Raw genomic sequence first — 21,807 nt, 5'->3', positions numbered from 1 at the left:
CAAGGTCAGTCCAAGCACATCTTACCTTTTCTTGTTGTTGAGGTAACTATGAAGTTGGGGTGAGGAGCTGGTATTAATTACCAACGTATTGTTGATATAATTACAAGATCTGAAATATGCCAGGAATAATCTGATGGGGAAGGAATAATGTGGCACCTCCGCTATTTTCCCCTGTTAGAATTATAGAGCAAACACAAAACAGTGAATCCTCTGCAGTTCTAGACCAAAATATTTTCCACCTAGTATCAGCAGGGAAAGATGAAGAGCTTGCTTTGGGCCATGTTGTGTTTCAGTTGACAGCTGGTGGACATCTACCAGAGATGTTAGAAAGACTGGGCTAAGATTTAGTTTGACTGGAGGGAGACAGATCCAGAGCAGAGAGGTAAAGAGGGCTGAGGGATCCTGCCTTAGCAGATCTTAATGCAGAATCTGACTTGTTGCTGTTGTTGGTTTTTATTGTAAAGCATTTAGGCTGCTTTTGTAGATAAGTGTTAATAATCTGTCCTCTTCCTAGAGTTCTGAGGAAGTTATATGAGTATTTTTAAAGAGTGCGGACTGCAGATTAGGTTGCAGTGAGGTCTTAATAAGCGCAGGATCAGGCTCTAAACTGCTGTCAAGTCCATACAGTGAACACACTGAAAAAACACTTTGATCTTTCTGTCGTAGTGGTCTGATGGGTAAATGACAGCAATCCAAGGTTAAAAGAAATAGATCTGTGATTTTATTTTGATTGGTGTGGCTTGAAGAAGCTGCTTTCATGCTATTTACTTTCTCTTAGATACTGATCCTTGTTGTATCAACCAGGTAAGTGTGGTGGAAAATTAACTATGCATTGTGTTTGGATCAGAACAAACCTGAGGTACCTTTATTGAAGCATGCGCATACAGGGAGAGTCAGCCGGAGCTGCTCTGGCGTAAACAGAAAATACAGGCGCTTATATTGCTGAAAACCACAATTTGTCAAACCCACTTCCTTCAACAGCATTTTCCTTATTTGGCATATAGTGCAAGCTTTACCAGTAGCTTTGTCTTACTTGGAGTTTAACAAAAACAAGCTTTTCCTGTTATTGACAGGTGTTTCCTTTGTGGTTAATGGTTTTTCTAACTTCTAACAGTTATAGTTACATTTCTTAAGCTGTGCTGTTTGCAATTGCCCCTCAATGGAATTTTCCTCACTCTTTTCTTATGCTTCATATACTGAATTAGCTTGACTAAAGTTTTAGGCTTAGTTGGGAAGTTTAGGCCTACTTGGGTCCACTGAATTTTTCCTCCACACAAGGTACTAACAAGCTTCAACAGGACTTTATTTTCAAAGTGGAAACCTCTTTACCAAGCTGCTGCTGCACCCTCTGTAGCTTTCTCTCAGCTTCTCAACTCCTCCTCCCTCCTTCCTCTTTCCTGTCCTTTCAGACTCCCAACAGCCAGTGCTCCCAACTCTAATAATTACAAGCAACATCTAACCACCACATTCCCTCCTCTCTTAAGAAACTCTCTGAATTAAAATAAATATTATTGTTCTAACCACAGGAACAAATATGAAACAAGACACTATACTGTTGGCAGAAATATTACATTGAAAACACTGTAGATACTATATAACATAGTCTCTAGTCCAGACAGGTGCTCATCTGGGTCTGACAGGCCATCTCTCAAGCCCCGGTTCCAGTGCAAAGTCTTGTTATGTTGGTACTATGGTGAAGTCATCCAGTGCAGACTGGGTGTTGGCATAATCTCCTTTTGATGCATAGGCAGGTGCAAGATAAGAAGCATTCCTTACCCGCCCATCAGAAAGTCCATAGGTGTAAGGTCTCTTCTTCTCTATGATTTTAAGAGGAGCTGTGAATTTATGGTCCCCTTTGTGTAAAATTCCAGGTTTTCGTATTCTAACAAAAGAACCACACTCAAACTTTGGTTCCTTAGCACCCTGCCGCTTGTCTGTGAAAGCCTTAGACTTTGCTTTGTTCTGTTCAACTGTTTTTCTCACATCATCCTCGTTTGGGGCATCAGGTCATGCTTTTAGCAATCCAGCAATGTTCAGTTTAGTATTCATCTGTTTCCCATGCAGTAAGTCTGCTGGTGATCTTTGTGTTGTGGCATGTCGTGTAGCCCGGTATGCTTGCAAGAAATCAGTAGTGAAGGGTATTCACAATCACCCTTCCAGTTTAGCCATTTGCAAACTCTTTCAAACTTCAATTTAAACCTTTCGATTTCCCCATTGGCTTGAGGGTAATATAGGGATGACCTTCTGTGTAAAATGTTCCTCTGTGCTAGAAAAGTTTCAAACTCCAGGGAAGTAAATTGACTACCATTATCTGAAACAAGTTCTTTGGGGTTACCTTCCCTTCTAAAAACTGAAGAGAGGAACTTAATTACTGTAGCAGAAGAGATTTGCGATGTAAACGCTACTTCAGGCCATTTACTGAAATAGTCTATTAAAGTGATGGCATAATGGCAGTCAGTTGGAGCAGTATCAAAGGGTCCCACAATGTCAATCGCCACTTGTTCCCATGCAGAATAAGGAAGAGGAACAGGCTGTAATGGAGGGGTACATGTCACTGCTGTCTTTTCATGCATTTGGCAAGTGACACAGGATTTTATGAGCGCTTCAGTTTGAGAGTCCATCTCTGGCCACCAATACAGATCCCGTAGTCGTTGTTTGGTTCGGACAATTCCTTGATGAATATCGTGTGCCAGGTGTAGGAGTTTTGACTGTAATCCTTCTGGCAGAAGGAGCCGGTGTGTACCTCGTAGCACACAGCCATCAAACAAAGAAAGTTCATCCCGAACTCTAAAATAAGGCAGCAAAACTGGGACAAGGTTTTTAGGCTGACTGGGCCATCTCTGTCAGAAATTCCCATAGTTTTTGTTGAATTGGACACGCTGAACAAGCAGCTTGAAATTGTTCTCTTGTAACTGTAGTGAGAGTGCTTGTAATAAGCACAACCATTACATTCTCATCCTCCAGTGGACCATCTGGTGAAGGCAAAGGCAGGCGAGAAAGTCAATCAGCGACCACATTTTGGTTTCCAGGCTTATATTCCAGTTCATAATTGAAAGAGCGTAGTCTTGCAGACAATCGAGCAATGCGGTATCCTGCTCTTCCCAGTCCTTTTGTGGTGAGCAGCATCGTCAAAGGGCTGTGGTCTGTGCGCAACTTGAACGTGCGGCCCCACAGGTAAGTTCTCCATTTTTCAGTAGCCCAGACACAAGCAAGGGCTTCTTTTTCGACTGTAAAATATTTTCTCTCAGCATTACTTAGTATCCCTAAAGCAAATGCAACAGTCTTCTCTGTGTTGTCCTCATGCAGTTGTGTGAGAACAGCCCCAAGTCCATAATCAGAAGCATCAGTAGTTACAACTGTGGGCAATGCAGGACTGAATAGTGCAAGTACTGGACTGTGTACAATCAAGTCTTTCACTGTTTCAAAACTAGCTTGTGCATCCGTTGTCCACACTAAGGTTGAACTTCTCCATAGTAATGCCCGTAATGGTTCAATGACAGAAGCATAATTGGGAATGAATTTTGCATACCAGGAGGTAAGACCCAAGAAGGTAAGGTTTGCAAATCTGTTGGAGGAGGAGCATTTGAAATTGCCAGGATATGATCTGGATCAGATTTTAGTCCAGCCTGTGAAATTGTATGCCCCAGAAAGGAGAGTTCAGTTTGTCAAAATTTGCATTTGGACCTATTGAACTGGAGGCCTACTGTGCTGATGCAGTTTAGTACAGACTGCAGGTTATTGTCATGCTCCTCAGAAGTATTTCCAAACACGGATAATATCATCCAGATAGCACTGAACTCCATGTTGATTCTTCAGAATCAATTAGATCATTTTTTGAAAAAAGAAAAGGAGGACTTGTGGCACCTTAGAGACTAACAAATTTATTTGAGCATAAGCTTTCGTGAGCTACAGCTCACTTCATCGGATGCTCAGATAAATTGGTTAGTCTCTAAGGTGCCACAAGTACTCCTTTTCTTTTTTGCGAATACAGACTAACATGGCTGCCACTCCGAAACCTATCATTTTTTGAAAGGCACTTGGGGCAGATGTGAGACCGTATGGAACATGCTTAAAACGAAATAGTCCCTCATGTGTAATAAATGCTGTGAGGTTTCTGCTATCTTCATGCAATATAAACTGGTGGTATGCGCTCTGCTAATCAAGAGTAGAAAACATCTTTGCTCCACAGAGTTCTGCAAATACTTCTTGTATGTGAGGAAGAGGATGGCTGTCAATCACAATAGCTTTATTTGGCTCCCTTAAGCCCACACAAAGGCGAATGCCTCCACCCTTCTTCTGCGTCACTACTATAAGTTAAACCCATTCCAAGGAGTTGATCTCTTCAATAATGTCCTTTTGAACAAGTTTTCTAAGTTCCTCTGAAACAGCTTCCCTGGCTGAAAATGGTAAGTGCCATAACTTCTGCCGTACAGGCATCACATTATTCCGCATTTTAACTTTATGCAGAAACCCATAAGCACAGCCGAGTTTCTCCTCAACCTGGTGTTGGGTCTTAGCTGAAACTGGTGTGTGTACCACAAGAGTGCTTTGCTGAAGAAGATTAATTTGTCCATTAACTATCCTGAGATTTAAAGCAGCCAATAAATCTCTGCCAAGAATAGGAGTGCCTTTGTGGACAATTTCAGAGTAACAGCCGTGTTAGTCTGTATTCGCAAAAAGAAAAGGAGTACTTGTGGCACCTTAGAGACTAACCAATTTATTAGAGCATAAGCTTTCGTGAGCTACAGCTCACTTCATCAGATGCATATCGTGGAAACTGCAGCAGACTTTATATATACAGAGAGAATATGAACCAATACCTCCTCCCACCCCACTGTCCTGCTGGTAATAGCTTATCTAAAGTGATCATCAGGTGGGCCATTTCCAGCACAAATCCAGGTTTTCTCACCCTCCACCCCCCCACACAAATTCACTCTCCTGCTGGTGACCTGGATTTGTGCTGGAAATGGCCCACCTGATGATCACTTTAGATAAGCTATTACCAGCAGGACAGTGGGGTGGGAGGAGGTATTGGTTCATATTCTCTCTGTATATACAACGTCTGCTGCAGTTTCCATGATATGCATCTGATGAAGTGAGCTGTAGCTCACGAAAGCTTATGCTCTAATAAATTGGTTAGTCTCTAAGGTGCCACAAGTACTCCTTTTTGTGGACAATGTAGAACTCTGCAGTTACACAGCAATCACCAAAAGTAACTATTACTGGCAGGCAGCCCTGTACTGGAATATGGTTTTTCAAATAGCACACCAAGTGAAGTTTGGGTTCAGTAAGAGGCACATCTTTAAAGTAAGGCAGAAAGATGGAATCAGGTAGCATAGATACTGCTGAGCCAGTGTCCAACATTAGCTGAATATAGTGTGGTTTGCCTAAGGGTATGGCGGAAATGTTTACAGTGCACTTTCTGTTCTTGAATATGTGCAGTAGTGCTTTTGTCCATGCTCAGCACAGTAACATCTGGTATTGTAAGTACATGCACCTGTTGATTGAACTGGCTACTGCGACATACTTTAGCAAAATGTTCAGTCTTTTGGCAATGATTGCACTGAGCTACTTTTGCTGGACATCCTGTGTAGCTTGCAAGGTGTTGTGGTGATCCACAGCAAAAACATGCTTTTACTGTATCTTGAATTTGCTAATTTGTTGGTTTTTCATTAGTTTTCCTCTTGCAATTGTGTGTCTGCAGTTGTAGTGAACTTTTCTGCAAAGGAGTCACAGCCTGGACTTTGCCTCCTGCATCCATGCTCATTATTTTGGCTTCAGCTTATGGCTGACTCAATCTGAGTAGCAATGGTTATCGCTTTTTCTAGTGTAAGTTATGGTTCTAGAAGTAAGCGTTCTCTTACATGAAGCATGGTTGTTTTCTCAATGAGCTGGTCTCTAATCATCTTATCTGCCATATTCCCAAAGTCACAAATTACAATCAGAAAAGGAGTACTTGTGGCACCTTAGAGACTAACCAATTTATTTTAGCATAAGCTTTCGTGAGCTACAGCTCACTTCATCGAATGCATACTGTGGAAAGTGTAAAAGATAATCAAGGTGGGCCATTTCCAGCACAAATCCAGGGTTTAACAAGAACGTCTGAGGGGGAGGGGTAGGAAAAAACAAGCGGAAATAGGTTACCTTGCATAATGACTTAGCCACTCCCAGTCTCTATTCTAGCCTAAGTTAATTGTATCCAATTTGCAAATGAACTGCAATTCAACAGTCTCTTGCTATTACCAGCAGGAAAGTGGGTTTGTGTGTGGGGGTGGGGGGTGGGGGAGAAAACCTGGATTTGTGCTGGAAATGGCCCAACTTAATTATCATACACATTGTAAGGAGAGTGATCACTTTAGATAAGCTATTACCAGCAGGAGAGTGGGATGGGGGGAGGTATTTTTTCATGCTTTTTGTGTATAAAAAGATTTTATACACTTTCCACAGTATGTATCCGATGAAGTGAGCTGTAGCTCACGAAAGCTTATGCTCAAAAATAAATTGGTTAGTCTCTAAGGTGCCACAAGTACTCCTTTTCTTTTTGCGAATACAGACTAACACGGCTGTTACTCTGAAACCTGTTCTTACTTCAGAAATCTCTGTAGCACTGATTGCAAGCAGATAAGTCTCAAACATATGGATCCAGGTAGTAAAAGCAATTGGAGGCTCACCTGGGCTTTGCAGAAAGGGTGCAGGTGGGTTCAGAGGCAAAAGATCCATCCTCATTGCCAAAATGTTGTATCAACCAGGCAGGGTACTAACAAGCTTCAACAGGACTTTATTTTCAAAGTGGAAACCTCTTTACCAAGCTGCTGCTGCACCCTCTGTAGCTTTCTCCCAGCCTCTCAACTCCTCCCCCCTCCTTCCTCTTTCCTGTACTTTCAGACTCCCAACAGCCAGTGCTCCCAATTCTAATAATTACAAGCAACATCTAAACACCTCTATCCTGCAAACAGTTATGCCTCTGGAGGGCATCCATGCATAGGCGTTTGCAGGATTGGGGCTTTAGTGAATGAATACTGGAGCAAATGTGGCTAGGCCTAGCTCATGACATTGGTATGGTTACATTTCAAACAAAGTTTACATGGGTATTAATGGCTTAAGGTAAGAAAGACAAGGATTCTTTTAACAACATAATTCTTTTGGAGTGTTGTAGGTATCTGAAAACTGTGGTCTTAATGATTTTTTAAAAAAAATCCTATGTTCCTAATCAATACATGGTAAATAGTTAAAACTGGAAGAACTTGACCATGGATGCTGTTTATTTGTTTGGCCTTTCAATTAGAGTTGGATTCCAGACAAGAGATTTCCATTAAGTTTTAGAATTTGTTTGGGGAGAGGTATTGGAAACCATTAAGGCCAGATCTTTGCTATCTGGTATAGTTCTGGATCATCAGAGTACTCCCATTGACTCAGAAGTAGCGAGCACTAGGTGTGGTGTTAGGAGTTTTGTAGGATGAAGACCTTATTGCAAGCTCTTTGACACATGGCTTTGGAGTTTGCAGACAGATCCCTGCTTCAGTGTGCTTCAGGGCTTCTACTCTTCAGTTTTTGAGTTGGTGACACACACACAATGTGAAAACAGGAGAACTTTGCCTGTTTCTACAGGGCTCTGTTGCACTCATTTAAAATACCCATAACCCGCCAGTTGATGTTTTACTTCCCTTCATGTTTTCAGTGTTGTCACTTGTTTGTTTGTGGTTTTGTTTGTTGTTTGTGTTGCTTTATTACTACTTTTTCCTGTTCTATGTGTGTGCAGTATTCATCCAATTAAGAATTGACATCCCATAGAAATGGTATAAGCCTGAGTGAATACCTTCTGCTCTCCTTTCCAGTATCAGACAATATTGTATTAATATTTGCAATGATACCATGACTATTTCTAGTTGGCTCATAGATTTGTTTAGCATCTTAAAGCTGGGCTGTGTGCGCAGATAATATGCATGCAAGAGGGATAGTTTGGGGAACTGCAAAAGTGGGTAGCATGCTAGTGTTTTGGCAGATGCTTCATTTTTTGAGAGCAGCTTTCCCTGAAGATTTAGTGGTCTATGGTAGGAGGAGGTTATTAAATTGGGCCTCTGGTGCATATTTTTAATACTTTTGCTTAATGCCCAAGACTGTGTTTTATTTCTATAGCTGTTTTCAGTAGGCCACATTTTGGTGTGTTTACTATCTTGAGTTGTTAGAAAGGATACATGTACTCCAAGGGTAGTGTCAATTTTCTTTTTATTTGATTTCATATTAAATACACATCTTAAGCAGTGCACCTTGATAATTATCCCTTGTTTTAATATTCTTTCTTCTTCTTCCATACCTATGAACTGTTTAAAAATATATTTTATATCTAGGATTTTTGTTTGTACTGGTGGCTCACATCCACACATTACCTCAATATTGGTGGAGCACATAACAAAATTCATTCCGCACATGGATGGAAAAAATTAGAGGGAACATTGGTGATGACTCCCTCTTGGGTGGATGGGCCAATGCTGGGGCCCATTACCTCTCAGTGATTGATTTCCATTCCAAGTCCATAAAGTAGATTTTCAGTATAAATGCTTTGTTCCTTACATACGCCCCATTCGTTGATCTCTCAGTCATTATGAGTCTTCATCAGTTATGAGCTTTTTGTAGATGCCTCTGTCATGGAGTCACCAGGTCAATGCTCTGGAACTACTCTGTATGAAGCCAGTCAGGACTCTGGGGAGCCACCTCTCTCTGATTGTACTGTCTCCAGGGCAGACGCTTACGCAGCTTCGACCTTCCTGGGTCTGACCTCGGAATGTTTAGCATCCCCTTCCACACCGTGCGCTTCCTGCAGTGAGTCCGCCTGGACGGGGCTCCTGGGGAAGCTAGAGAGAGTCCTGCAGCGCAACTCCAGAGTCAGACATGACTCTCAGCCAGACGGTAAACCAGAAGGTTTATTAGGTGACAGGAACACAGCGTAGAACAGAGCTTGCTATCACAGAAATCAGTGACTTTCAGCCAAGTCCAGCTTGGAAGTCCTGGGACAGACACCCTAGACTCCCCCTCTTCCAGTCCTCCCACGCGGACTTCCAGTGACCCAACCCCCGACACCCCCCGTTGCTCCTTCTCCGACTCTGTCTTGCTTCCCGGGCAAAATATGTCACCTAGTCCCACCCCTCTCCTGGGTCTCAGGTTACATAAGTGCAGGCAGCTGGGAAGCTTCATCTGCCCCGAGGGCCTCAGCAAAAATCAAGTACCCAATTCTCACCACCAGAGTATTGGTGCAGTTCACTGGGAAACTGAGGTACACACAGGATTAGTATAGGACAGTAAGACTCACATGCAGCACCCACTTTGTTACAGCCTCGCATGCTCTCCCCTATGGATAAATACCCTCAAGAGATGTTTGGTGTGATGGGTTTGTCAGGTCTCAGGTGAGAGCTGCTGGCAAAGACCAAGAGACCCTTTGCCAAGGGATCTCTGTGTCACTGTGTGACCCCAGTAGGCCAGGGAGGGGACAACTTTCTGCCAAGGGCCTTCAGGACAGGGGCTGAGTTCACTGCAGTGGCCCTGATCCCCTCTCCCATTTCCCTTCTCGGTGTGCAGTCTGGGATGCTGCCCCGCTTCCTGCTCCCCAGGACACCCCGTATCTTCTCCATGTGCCAAACTTCTGGCAGCCCACAGTGAGAGGCCATCCAGCCCATCAAACTGGTGCCAAAGTGCTGGGCCTCAGGCCTTCTGGGGTGGACCTCTGTGAGTCCAAATGACCCCTGCCCTGGGATGCTACAGGGGCATGTCCTTCTAGTGCGTCAGGGCTCCACCCTCTGGCTGAGATCTCGGGGCACTTTCTTCCTTTCTTGGGTACCAGGTGAAACAGCAAAAGAGCCGACTGTCGGCAAACAAGGGTAAATAAAGGAATGAAAGAAAAGAAAGTGTGTGTTGGGGGGGGAAACTGTGGACAGATCCCATCAGCATATGGGCCTTTCTTACTTCTGGGGGGGACTGGGAGCGTCTCAGTCGCCTTCAGAGTTTACTGGGTCTCCAGCACAAGTTTTAGCCCGCTCCCCCTTTGAGCTCTGGAGATCCCCACCCTCCCTCAGTGAAGGTCAGAGCCCCGAATGCTGTCAGCCCTCTCTTTTGGGCTGGAGATGCTTCACAGACTGTTCCCTTTCCAGGTTTGCCCCCCTCTGAGTAGAGTAGGCCTCTTCTGTTAACTCCTGATCCAGTCCTGGCCTGGTTTGCACGTGTGGAGGGGGTGGGCCAGTCCAGACTAAAGCAGCAGTTTAACCGCTTCTGTGCCAGCGTGGGGTTTATATAGCCTTTCACTAGCACCCAGGCCCAGGGAATGACCCCCTATCAGCCCCATGCCTGAGGTGGTGGGGTGACCCACTGGCAGCATTGCCTTTGAGGGTACTGGATCCTCCTGCTCCCACTCCCGCCTCTCCCCCTTTACTACCACCACAATGCCTGTCACCATCACTTTCTGAGGGGTGACCCCCAGAAAATGTGTGTTGTTATCCATTTCCCTACCCCCCCAGGATTAGTTGTGCACCCTCTGTCACTCACCTGTGTCTCAGGAGATAAGGTGGGTCATGAGGTGTGGGTGATGCTATGCTGGAGATCCATCATCACTGAGGGAGTGGCAGCCTTGACCCTCTTTGAAGGTTGCCGGGATGCTGATGTGCACTGGAGGAGACCTGGGGCTTGGTGGAGTCCATGGACCATTTGGCCCACACGGTGCCACTGTGAAGCCTGCTCTGCATGGCTGCCAATTGCTGCTGGTGGCGTTGCGCCCGTAAGTCTCTGTAACGTTGTCTTCAGTGACTCGAGAGCATGAGCACCAGTCTCAGGCAGACTGGTAAGAAGCAGGGCACAAACCCCAAATTGGTTGTGAGATCGATATGTAGATTTCACCAACCAAATATGAAGTATAAATGCTTCATACACTGTAACAGCATTAGCATGGAATCACAGACAGGCCCCTTTGGTCATCCCATAGATCTCACCATGCAGGTGAGCTCACCTTTGTGACATATGGTCCCTTACACCAGGGGTTCTCACCCTTTTTCTTTCTGAGCCCCCCCCTCCACCCCCCGCAACATGCTATAAAAACTCCACAGCCCAAGTGGGCCACAGTAAGTGGTTTTCTGCATATAAAAGTCAGAGCTGGCAGTAGGGGACAGCAAGCAGGGCAACTGCCTGGGGCCCCATGACCCATACATTGCTTAGGCTTTGGCTTCAGCCCCAGGTGGTAGGGCTCAGTGCCCCCAGACTTCAGCCCCATGCACTGGGACTTTAGCTTTCTGCCCTGGGCCTCGGCAAGTCTAATGCTGGCCTTCCTTGGCAGCTCCGTTTAAACCTTCTCATGGCCCCCCAGGGTTCCCCAGTCCCCTGGTTGAGAACCACTGCCTTTCACCTTGAATCACAGCAATCTTCAGGTTACTGCCAGTCCCAAAGGACCAGGCACTTACTTAGGTCAATTGAGTCTTAGATCTCACAACAAAGACAACACTTGTAGCCAGTCCTGTAATAACCTGTATTATGATTTATTTAGAAGGAAACAAGAGTTGTTTACAGAGTTAAAGCAGGTAATCATAGATGCAGAGGAGTTAGTCTTAAATTTCAAAAGGTAATAGAAGCTTCTATAATAAGGAAGCTCTACATATCCTTTAGGACTAACACAGGCTAAGCAGCTGGGGATCGCTTGCTTATGCCTAGAAACTTTGCCCCCCAGAGTCCAAGCAGCATACAGATAATCCGTTCCTTCTGTATGGGGTTTTTTAATCCCCTTCCTGCCATGTGCTCTGAGCTACAAACTCAGCTAATGGGAAGTCAAGAGCACAACAACAGTCTTTTGCCTTCTTTAACATCCCATAATAGTCTGTCTGGTGTTGATGGACCTTTCCTGCCAGGGAGGGTGTAATGCATTCCATTGACAATCAGCACTTCACATAGGTAAAATCTCTCTCCTTTCTGCTGATTTCCAGAGCCACCGAGGCTCACGATGCAACTAGTCAGATATTAACCCAGGCAGCGACTGACAGGCATTCAATAAAGTCTAAACACATTTTTATAATTCTCATACCTGTTCTAACAATACTAACACAGGTGAGCCAGACTGATTCCAGCTCTGCATTTGTCCATGTTCAATTAAGACATGGGAGCTTTTGCAAGAGCTAACACCTCATCTGCCAATGTCACAGGCAGGATGGGCAGGGATGGTGTCTCTAGCCTCTGTTTGCCAGAAGCTGGGAATGGGTGACAGGGGATGGATAACTTGATGATGACCTGTTCTGTTCATTCCCTCTGAAGCACCTGGCATTAGCCATTGAGCTAGATGGACCATTGGTCTGTCGCAGTGGGCTGTTCTTATGTTCACAGTCTCTGTCAGGAATATCTACTCATTTGGACTCACTGGGAAGCTACAGAAAGAAACAAGGTGTGCTGAGGCAAGAATGCCCCGTCTGAGCGCCTGAGCGGGTCACTCTTCCCAAAAGCTGAAACTAGGCCCAGACCATGAAAGGGGGCACTCCCAGGAGAGACTGTATAAAAGGCTGAAGCATCAAACAACTTTGTAAACCTGAGACAGCTCCCTTGGGGACAATGACAAGGAGAATCCCCCAAGGTGACTCCTTTTATTCTGCTGTTCTCTGGCCTTTGGTTCATAGACCCATAGAACTGGAAGGGACCTCAAGAGGGCATCTAGTCCAGTCCCCTGCACTCAAGGCAGGATTAAGTGTTATCTAGACCATCCCTGACAGGTGTTTGTCCATCTTGCTCTTAAATATCCCCAATGATGGAGATTCCACAACCTCCCTAGGCAATTTATTCCAGTCCTTAACCACTCTGACAGTTAGGATGTTTTTCCTAATCTCCAGCCTAAACTACTCTTGCTGCAATTTAAGCCCATTGCTTCTTGTCCTATCCTTAGAGGTTAAAAAGAACAATTTTTCTCCCTCCTCCTTGTAACAACCTTTTATGTACTTGAAAACTGTTATCATGTGCCCTCTCAGTCTTCTCTTCTCCAGAATGAACAAACCCAATTTTTTCAATCTTCCCTCATAAATCACATTTTCTAGACCTTCAGTCATTTTTGTTGCCCTTCTTTGGACTTTCTCCAAGTTGTCCACATCTTTCCTGAAATGTGGCACCCAGAACTGGACACAATACTCCAGTTGTGGCCTAATCAGCGCAGAGTAGAGCAGAAGAACTACTCCTTGGGTCTTGCTTACAATACTCCTGCTAATACATCCCAGAATGATGTTTGCTTTTTTGCAACAGTGTTACAGTGTTGACTCCTATTTAGCTTGTGATCCACTATGATCCCCAGATCCCTTTCCGCAGTACTCCTTCCTAGGCAGTCATTTCCCATTTTGTATGTGTGCAACTGATTGTTCCTTCCTAAGTGGAGTACTTTGCATTTGTCCTTTTTGAATTTCATCCTTTTTACTTCAGACCATTTCTCCAGTTTGTCCAGGTTATTTTGAATTTGAATCCTACCCTCCAAAGCACTTGCAACTCTCCCAGCTTGGTATAGTCTACAAACTTGATAAGTGTAACAGAGAGACTCTGTTACTGGGAGGGTTTCACCATGTCTCAGAGGGTTCCACCCTGGTGGGAGGGGGCTAGGCCTGTACTGGAATAAGGTCACTCTGTGCTTCACAGCGTGGCAGAACCTAGAATGTCCATTAGGAGGGAAAAATCCTGGGGGGAATCGGCATGTGGAATGGACAAAAGCCCCATCTGAATTCTCTCACGTTGCCCTTCTTGCCCTGGCAGGCTACAGAATAATGTCCATGTTTTGCTCCAGATCATCCCATCCTCCCAGGAGGAAGGAAATGGCTGCTGTGGAGCTGGCTCAGGTAAGGGATTATCAGGGAGCTGGTAGTGGGTTCTGTTTGGTGGGAGCTGCTGGAGGTGGTGGAAGGCAGGAAATATCTAGGGAGGAGAAAGGAAGGGGACCGGATATGACAAACCTGCTGAGACGTGTGTAATCTAGGGTGTGATGGGTTGTCACCCCCAGGGTGCAGTCTGGTGGGCTTCTGGGAACCGCTGTGCCCTCTAACCCTCAAGCTGCGCTGGCTCTTCTCACGCTGCTTTGCTGGAGATTCAGCCAGCATCTCCAGGCCCTGTTATCACCCAGCAAAACAGCAGGTGGCGCCATACACCAAACTAAGCTACCTGAGTGCTTTACCTAAGCCACTCAAGGACAGCTAGAAGACAACAGCCAATTTCCCAGGTCCTCAACCTTGTACACCTGCTGTCGTAGAAATCCACAATTATACCATCTTATAGTGCACAGGGATCTGTATAATGTAAGCTCATTAATATAGTTCTCCTTCCCCTTGATATGGGAAAGATATGCACAACAAGCTTGTGCTAACCAAGCTGAGATTTTCCCCAGACACTTCACTCAAAATACACTGGTTAAGATAAAGCATCAAACAAGTTTATGAACTACAGAAAGATAGGTTTTAAGTGATTATAAGTGATAGCAAACAGATCAAAGCAGATTACTTAGCAAATAACCAAAAACTCAAACTAAGATTAACATAATGATGGACAGAATTTGAATTAGCAATTTCTCACCTTGACTGATCATACAAGCAATCCACCAGGTTTCCATACACAAGCTAAAAATTCCTTTACCCTGGCACCAACACGTTTCCCAGTTCAGGCTTTGTTCCTCAGGTGTTTCCAGGAGTTCTCTTGTTTGGGGAATGAGGCCAAGAGATGATTTCACACCCCACGTTATGTACCTTTTCTATATGGCAAGAACCCTTTGTTCCAAAGTCAGTTCCCAGTCCAGTTTGTGAAAAACTACAGGTACCAAAATGGAGTTCAATGTCATGTGGTCTGGTGGCATGCCCTAGCATGCCCTGCTGAGTGCTAAGCTCTTGCATGGTCCATTGTGTATTGTCCTTGTTGATGATCCATCAGCACTGTCTGGCTTCTTCATTGTTGTACCTGAAAGGCTAGTTGTGGTGTTACCCAGAATAAGCTCATTTGAAATACAGATACATAGTCAATATCCATAACTTCAGATACAAACATGATCCATACACACAAATAGGATAATCATATTCGGCAAATCATAACTTTTCCAATGACACTGCACATGATGCATCTTGCACAAAATGCATCATAATGTCCTAGTCATATTATAAACATACCAGTATGCTGAATATGGGGTGTAGTGTCAGATAGGGCCTAATTTCAAGGCACAGGAGTTGGGAATGGAACTTCCCCTCTTTGTGGAACAGGAAATAACCCTCCAGCCAGAGCTGGGAAAACTTCCCAGACTCCCAGTGCTGCTGTCTGAATCTACTGACATTTCATTAGACACCACCACCCCCAATCTTTGTGGCAACAGCAAACTTTATCAGTGATAATTTTATATTCTCTTCTAGATCATTGATAAGAATGTTAAATAGTACAGGGCCAAGAACCAATCCTTGCAGGAACCCACTAGAAATAAATCCACTCAACCATGGTTCCGCATTTACAATCCCAGTTTTTAATCTATTTAATGTATGCCATGTTTATTTTGTATCATTCTAGTTTTTTAGTCAAATAATGTGCTGAACGATGTCGTATGCCTTACAGAAGTCTAGGTATATTACATCAATATTATTAGCTGCAACCAAACTTTTGATCTCATCCAATAAGAATATCCAGATAGTTTGATAGAATCTATTTTCCCTAAACCTTTGTTCATGGGTACTAATTATATTACTCTCCTTTAATTCTTTATTAACGAAATCCAGTATCGGTTGCTCCATTATCTTTCCCAGTATCGATGTCAGACTGACTCTCTTGTAATTAGCTTGGTCATCTCTTTTACACTTTTTAATGTTGGTACAGAATTAGCTTTATTCCAGTCTTCTGGAAATTTGCCAGTGTTCCAAGTCCTAATTAAAATCAACATTAATAGTCCACCACACTCCTCCACCAGGTCTTTTAAAACTCTTAGATACAAGTTATCTGGACCCGCTTATTTAAACATGTCTAATTTTAATTCTCCAAATCCAGGAGAGAAATATTTATTGAAGACTTTTACCTCTTCTGCATTATTTTTGGTAATTCTGCCATTTCTGTCTTGTAATTTACTACTACCATTGTTAGGATTAATATACTTTTTAAAACGTCCTTCTTATTTTCGTTCATTGGTCATTGATTTCTGATAGCTTCCCTTACCAGTTTTCTACAGTTCCGACCTTCTAACTTATATTCTTTACTGTTGACTTCCCCTTTCTTCCATATATTTTATTGGGCGAGTGTTGGGATTCCTACCAGGGAGCCACCAGCAGGGTCCAGAAACAGCCCCATCTCCTCTATCAAGTTCTGGCTAGTAGGTATGTGATAAATGTGAAGACCCTGCCTCCGTCTGTCAGCTGGGAGACACAAAGTTTCTCTCTTTCTACCCTCTGATGCCTCCTGGCTGCTCTAAGTAAGGTGGGGTGGGACTCTGTTAACATGTGCATCCTGGAGCTTCCATTTACCTGGTACTGCTGTTCCGTGAATAGTGGGGTTGTGACTGGGGCAGCAGGTACTGAGTGTTGGACTCTTGCTTTTTCAGGGGCTGGTGACTTTCAAGGAGGTGGCTGTGCATTTCACCAGGGAAGAGCGGGCTCTGCTGGCTCCCTTTCAGAGAGCCCTCTACAGGGATGTAATGCAGGAGAACTATGAGACGGTGGTCTTGCTGGGTAAGGAGTCCTCTCTCCTCTGTTATTAGAAGCTGTGCAGTCTCTAAAGAACCTGAGTAGTAATAACTTTATACCTTTATTCGTCATAAAAGTTTTGATAAGTTTCCTTGCCCCCCTTTTTTTGCTTCATCTCCCAGCCACTAGAATAATTTTTGGACATGTACCTTTTTGATGCTGTCAGTCGTTTTAAAATTGCATTTAATGTATCCTTATTGGATACATTAATAACTATGTTAATAACTGTAGCTTTCATGGTTTTTCTCATTTTAAGAGGAAAATATGCCACCTTTAGAATTCTAAATTAAGTAAATAGATGTATGACTCATGCATGGCTTGTGTGACAGTCAGATGAGCTCCTCTTTTGATAGGAGAGCATATAATGTTGCCATTCAGGACCCCACAGGTGAAGGGAGAACAGAGCCATGGGAGGGTAGGAGAAGGGGGGAGCAGATAATCCTGGGGTGCGATGACATGGGGAGAGTGCATGCAGGAGTAGAGCTAAAAAGCAGCAGGGAGGGAAGAGGTAGTGAGATGAGGAGGGAACAGAAGAAGCTCCCAAGGTCCTGGGAGGTGGTGCCAGCTGAGAGTAATGGGAAGAAGGGGAGGGGAGTGTGGAGGAAGGGCACCCAGCAAGTGGGCTGGGTAGGTCAGTGGGAAGGAGGAGAGGTTTGGGGATCTAGATCTTAAACCCCGAATCCCTACCCAAGCCTTATTGCTTTACAGCCTGCACTCCAGTTTTATTTCTGTTCAGTTTCAATTCATTATAAATTTTTTCTCAAATATTACTATTTTAACTCTTGCCCTCTCTCTCCCACTCATTACCCCGTTCCCCCATATAACCTCCCCATCTCTATGCACAGCGACCCCGGCCACCGTTCCTGAGTCCTTGCTGCATTCCTCCCTCCCATAGCCGGGCCGCTGCCCAGGCACAAATGGGCACTTTTTTGATGATGTCACAGGCTGGTAGTGTAACCTGTACAATTTTTACACCTATAAGATTACATTTTTACACCTATAAGATTACATTTTTACACCTATAAGATTGGGGTACATCTTGCCCTGGTACACGGCTACTCTGTTAATTGAGAAGATGAAATTTGGTGAAACACACAGAAACTTGATTTAATACAGACAGTTATAATTGAAATCATAGGCAAGGATCAATACACATAACAACTGGACAAGATAAGTATAGTAAAGAGGGTCTTGCACTGTGCATACTTACAAGTTATGGACACCACTGCAAACAAAGATCGAGGGGCAAGGAAGCCCATCAGAATGAAGGCCCAGATTCAGTTTACATTGTCTCGGGGACCCGACAAAATGAAAAAATGGTAACTAGGAGAGGTATTTTATCCGCTTCCTTATGGCAGTAGGATGGCTGTATACCATATCTGCTCCTTTACAAGATTACAAGAATGTCAATAGCTGCCCCAACCCATACATGGCCTTTAGGAAGTCCATAATTAAGCATCAAGCATTAATACTCATGATTTACATCACTTATTTATTAATAATTCCAATATATGAATGCGGTCCAACTGCTGAGATACTGCATAGCAATCTAATTGCTAAAGCCCGCCCCAAACTTCCTTCTTTCAGAATCCTGTGGTGTATTGCACCTGTTTGTGGTTCCTCATTAGTCTCTCAAAATGAGCGTGCAAAATATCTAACTTGGGACTCTCTCCTTAGACCTATTCCGGGAGTAAATCCCAGACTTCAGCATAACTCCTCCCACAAAGCCTCAACCTAATATAAGGCCCTTAACCGTAGAAAGCTTAATAACCCATTTATTTCTGTTCACCTCCTTGCCCCCCATGTATGTTCCAAGCTAATAAGCAATACTCTGATAATGACGTTTTACCTCTAGCGAGTATAAAATTGCCCACAAGACATTGATCATAAAATCAGGTCAGGGTCAACAGGAGTGAGAGTTTGGAGAGAGTCTTGTCTCCCTTCTCCCCATCTGTATCAGCCACTAGCTGTCTTTCCACAAGACTCCTTGGATCTTTGAGCCTGTCCCTCCTGAGGTTGCGTGGCCCAGTTCTTGTTTCTTACATTCTCCTTTTCCAGACGAATTAGAGGCTGTTGCTCCTGAATTTTAGTGTTTATTTCCCCAACCTTCTCCACACAGTGTGGGAGTTTAATTCTCCCTCCCATTTCACCTGAGTCACTAGATTTCCTCATTCCCCAAAATGTGCTTTTGCAATGTCACAGTTCTGGGGTAGCTAAGCCTTTGTCTTGCCTCCATGCTCTGCTCAAGGAATGCCCTCTCAGGTATCAGGCCTCTAGCCAGCCCCTCTCTATGGCTAGGGACCCACATGCCTCTCCTTTTTGACCAGGGTTTGAGGATTGCAGCTTGTCCTCCACTGTGTTCACTGGACTAATGTCCAGTTCTTGTGCTTTGCTTTCTCTCCAAGGGCAGTGAGCAGTGTTTGTGTGTGTGTGTGTGTGTGTAAAATAGAGGTGGGAATTTTGGTGATAATTCTGTGATGCCAATACACACTTCAGTTTCCCTCTGTGATTGGGATTGCTATGATTAGACAGAGCAGGAGACATGAGGTATTTTCTCATGGAGCTGTCATGGGGTGATATGAATGGGTCATTAAGGACTGGCTGGGACCAATCTAGATCAATGGAATACCCGACAGAGACAAGGGAATAATTGTCCATGGGGAGAATGTCTGCTTGGCTGAGTGAAGCATACATGGACTCATTATGTTTTTGGGAGCAGGAAGAACTGGGCTCGCAGATGCAGGGAGCTCTGCTGGAGTGAAGACAAATGGACAGGCACAGTGAAAGGAAACTATGGATCCATGACAGTGTGCCTAGTGGGGAAAAGATATAAAACAAGCAAAGGATCTAAGTGCGTATTTACCATCGCCCCTCATCAGTCCTTGTGGGAATCCCTGATCAGTTCCAAAGTGTATTAAAACCTTCCTTCAAGGCTTACCTCTTCGTTATCAGGTCATGTCAGTTTTGTTAGAGGGCCTCCCACTTTCCTGGTTCTTGTCACACAGACAGCAAGCAGCAAAAGACCAGAAGTCCGAAGTGCAGATAATTTGACGTTTATTGGGGTTAGTTTCCAAGCAAGCATATTCTGAAGACCTTCACACCAGTTGGGTTTATCTCTCTACTCCGATGGAGTCTGTTCCCCAGTGTTCCCTTCCCAGGTCTGACGCCGCAGAGCCTTGCCTGTGTCCCTGTTCCCCGTTCCTGTTTCCCCCCCATAACAAACATGGGGAGAGGGATAGCTCAGTGGTTCAAGCATTGGTCTGCTAAACCCAGGGTTGTGAGTTCAATCCTTGAGGGGGCCATTTAGGGATCTGGGGCAAAAATTGGGGATTGGTCCTGCTTTGAGCAGGGGAGTTGGACTAGGTGACCTCCTGAGGTCCCTTCCAACCCTGATATTCTATGAGTCCAATTTCCCTTCCCTCTCCGATTTAAAATTCTCAGGTATACCTTAACCAGTTATTTTACTGAATTTTAACTAACCAATCCTAACATATTGTAACATAATTCTCTAACCAATTCTATCCCACTACCCTAATTAACTTACACCTAGCAAAATTAATTATACAGCAGACAGAAACAATTAGAGAACCAGACAGGTTAACAATAGAAAAGTGGTGGCCAAAAAGATAAAACAACAGAGAAATGAGGGTTTCAAAATCACAACCATTGATAAGTGATTTCTTGTCAGACAGGGTGCTATCAAACTAAGTTTTCATGAACCATCTTATGATCTGTTTCTTTATCTGGTGCTGATGGGCACTATCTGGACAGAATTGTCTTCCTAACAACCCAATACCACCTTATTTCAGTGTGACTGGTTTAGAATCATAGAATATCGGGGTTGGAAGGGACCTCAGGAGGTCATCTAGTCCAACCCCCTGCTCAAAGAAGAACCAATCCCCAACTAAATCATCCCAGCCAGGGCTTTGTCAAGCCTGACCTTAAAAATAGCTAAGGAAGGAGATTCCACCACCTCCCTAGGTAACGCATTCCAGTGTTTCACCACCCTCCTAGTGAAAAACTTTTTCCTAATATCCAACCTAAACCTCCCCCACAGCAACTTGACACCATTACTCCTCATTCTGTCCTCTGCTGCCACTGAGAACAGTCTAGAGCCATCCTGTTTGGAACCCCTTTTCAGGTAGTTGAAAGCAACTATCAAATCCCCCCTCACTCTTCTCTTCCACAGACTAAACAATCCCAGTTCCCTCAGCCTCTCCTCATAAGTCATGTGTTCTAGACCCCTAATCATTTTTGTTGCCCTCTGCTGGACTCTCTCCAATTTTTCCACATCCTTCTTGTAGTGTGGGACCCAAAACTGGACACAGTACTCCAGATGTGGCCTCACCAATGTCGAATACAGGGGAAAGATCACATCCCTCGATCAGCTGGCAATGCCCCCACTTATACATCCCAAAATGCCATTGGCCTTCTTGGCAACAAGGGCACACTGTTGACTCATATCCAGCTTCTCGTCCACTGTAACCTCTAGGTCCTTTTCTGCAGAACGGCTGTCTAGCCATTCGGTCCCTAGTCTTTAGCGGTGCATGGGATTCTTCCGTCCTAAGTGCAGGACTCTGCACTTGTCCTTGTTGAACCTCATCAGATTTCTTTTGGCCCAATCCTCTAATTTGTCTAGGTCCCTCAGTATCCTATCCCTACCCTCCAGCGTATCTACGTCTCCTCCCAGTTTAGTGTCATCTACAAACTTGCTGAGGGTGCAATCCACACCACCCTCCAGATCATTTATGAAGATACTGAACAGAACTGGCCCCAGGAATGACCCTGGGGGCACTCCACTTGATACCGGCTGCCAACTAGACATGGAGCCATTGATCACTACCCGTTGAGCCCGACAATCTAGCCAGCTTTCTTATAGTCCATTCATCCAGCCCATACTTCTTGAACTTGCTGACAAGAATACTGTGGGAGGCCGTGTCAAAAGCTTTGCTAAAGTCAAGGAACAACACGTCCACTGCTTTCCCCTCATCCACAGAAACAGTTATCTCGTCATAGAAGGCAATTAGATTAGTCAGGCATGACTTGCCCTTGGTGAATCCATGCTGACTGTTTCTGATCACTTTCCTCTCTAAGTGCTTCAGAATTGATTCCTTGAGGA

The 21,807-nt window shown here is 44.4% G+C and overlaps 2 protein-coding genes across 2 annotated transcripts in view; one reads left to right on the top strand and one right to left on the bottom strand.

The window, feature by feature from the left end:
• LOC140904149 (uncharacterized) overlaps window positions 1-21,807 on the bottom strand; it is a 671,145-nt gene that overhangs the window by 549,695 nt on the left and 99,643 nt on the right. The gene's annotated exons all lie outside the window — the stretch shown is intronic.
• Window positions 1-21,807, top strand: part of LOC140904247 (uncharacterized) — a 48,029-nt gene that overhangs the window by 18,950 nt on the left and 7,272 nt on the right. Inside the window, exons 2-3 of the mRNA XM_073326725.1 lie at window positions 13,747-13,829; window positions 16,547-16,673. Coding sequence (XP_073182826.1) covers window positions 13,758-13,829; window positions 16,547-16,673 — 199 coding nt within the window. The 5' untranslated portion in view covers window positions 13,747-13,757. The remainder of the gene's footprint in view (window positions 1-13,746; window positions 13,830-16,546; window positions 16,674-21,807) is intronic.

Source organism: Lepidochelys kempii, chromosome 28 (genome assembly GCF_965140265.1).
Source record: "Lepidochelys kempii isolate rLepKem1 chromosome 28, rLepKem1.hap2, whole genome shotgun sequence".
Classification (NCBI taxonomy): domain Eukaryota; kingdom Metazoa; phylum Chordata; order Testudines; family Cheloniidae; genus Lepidochelys; species Lepidochelys kempii.
The sequence above is the reverse complement of the archived record's forward strand: the minus strand, read 5'-3'. Positions and strand labels throughout refer to the sequence as shown.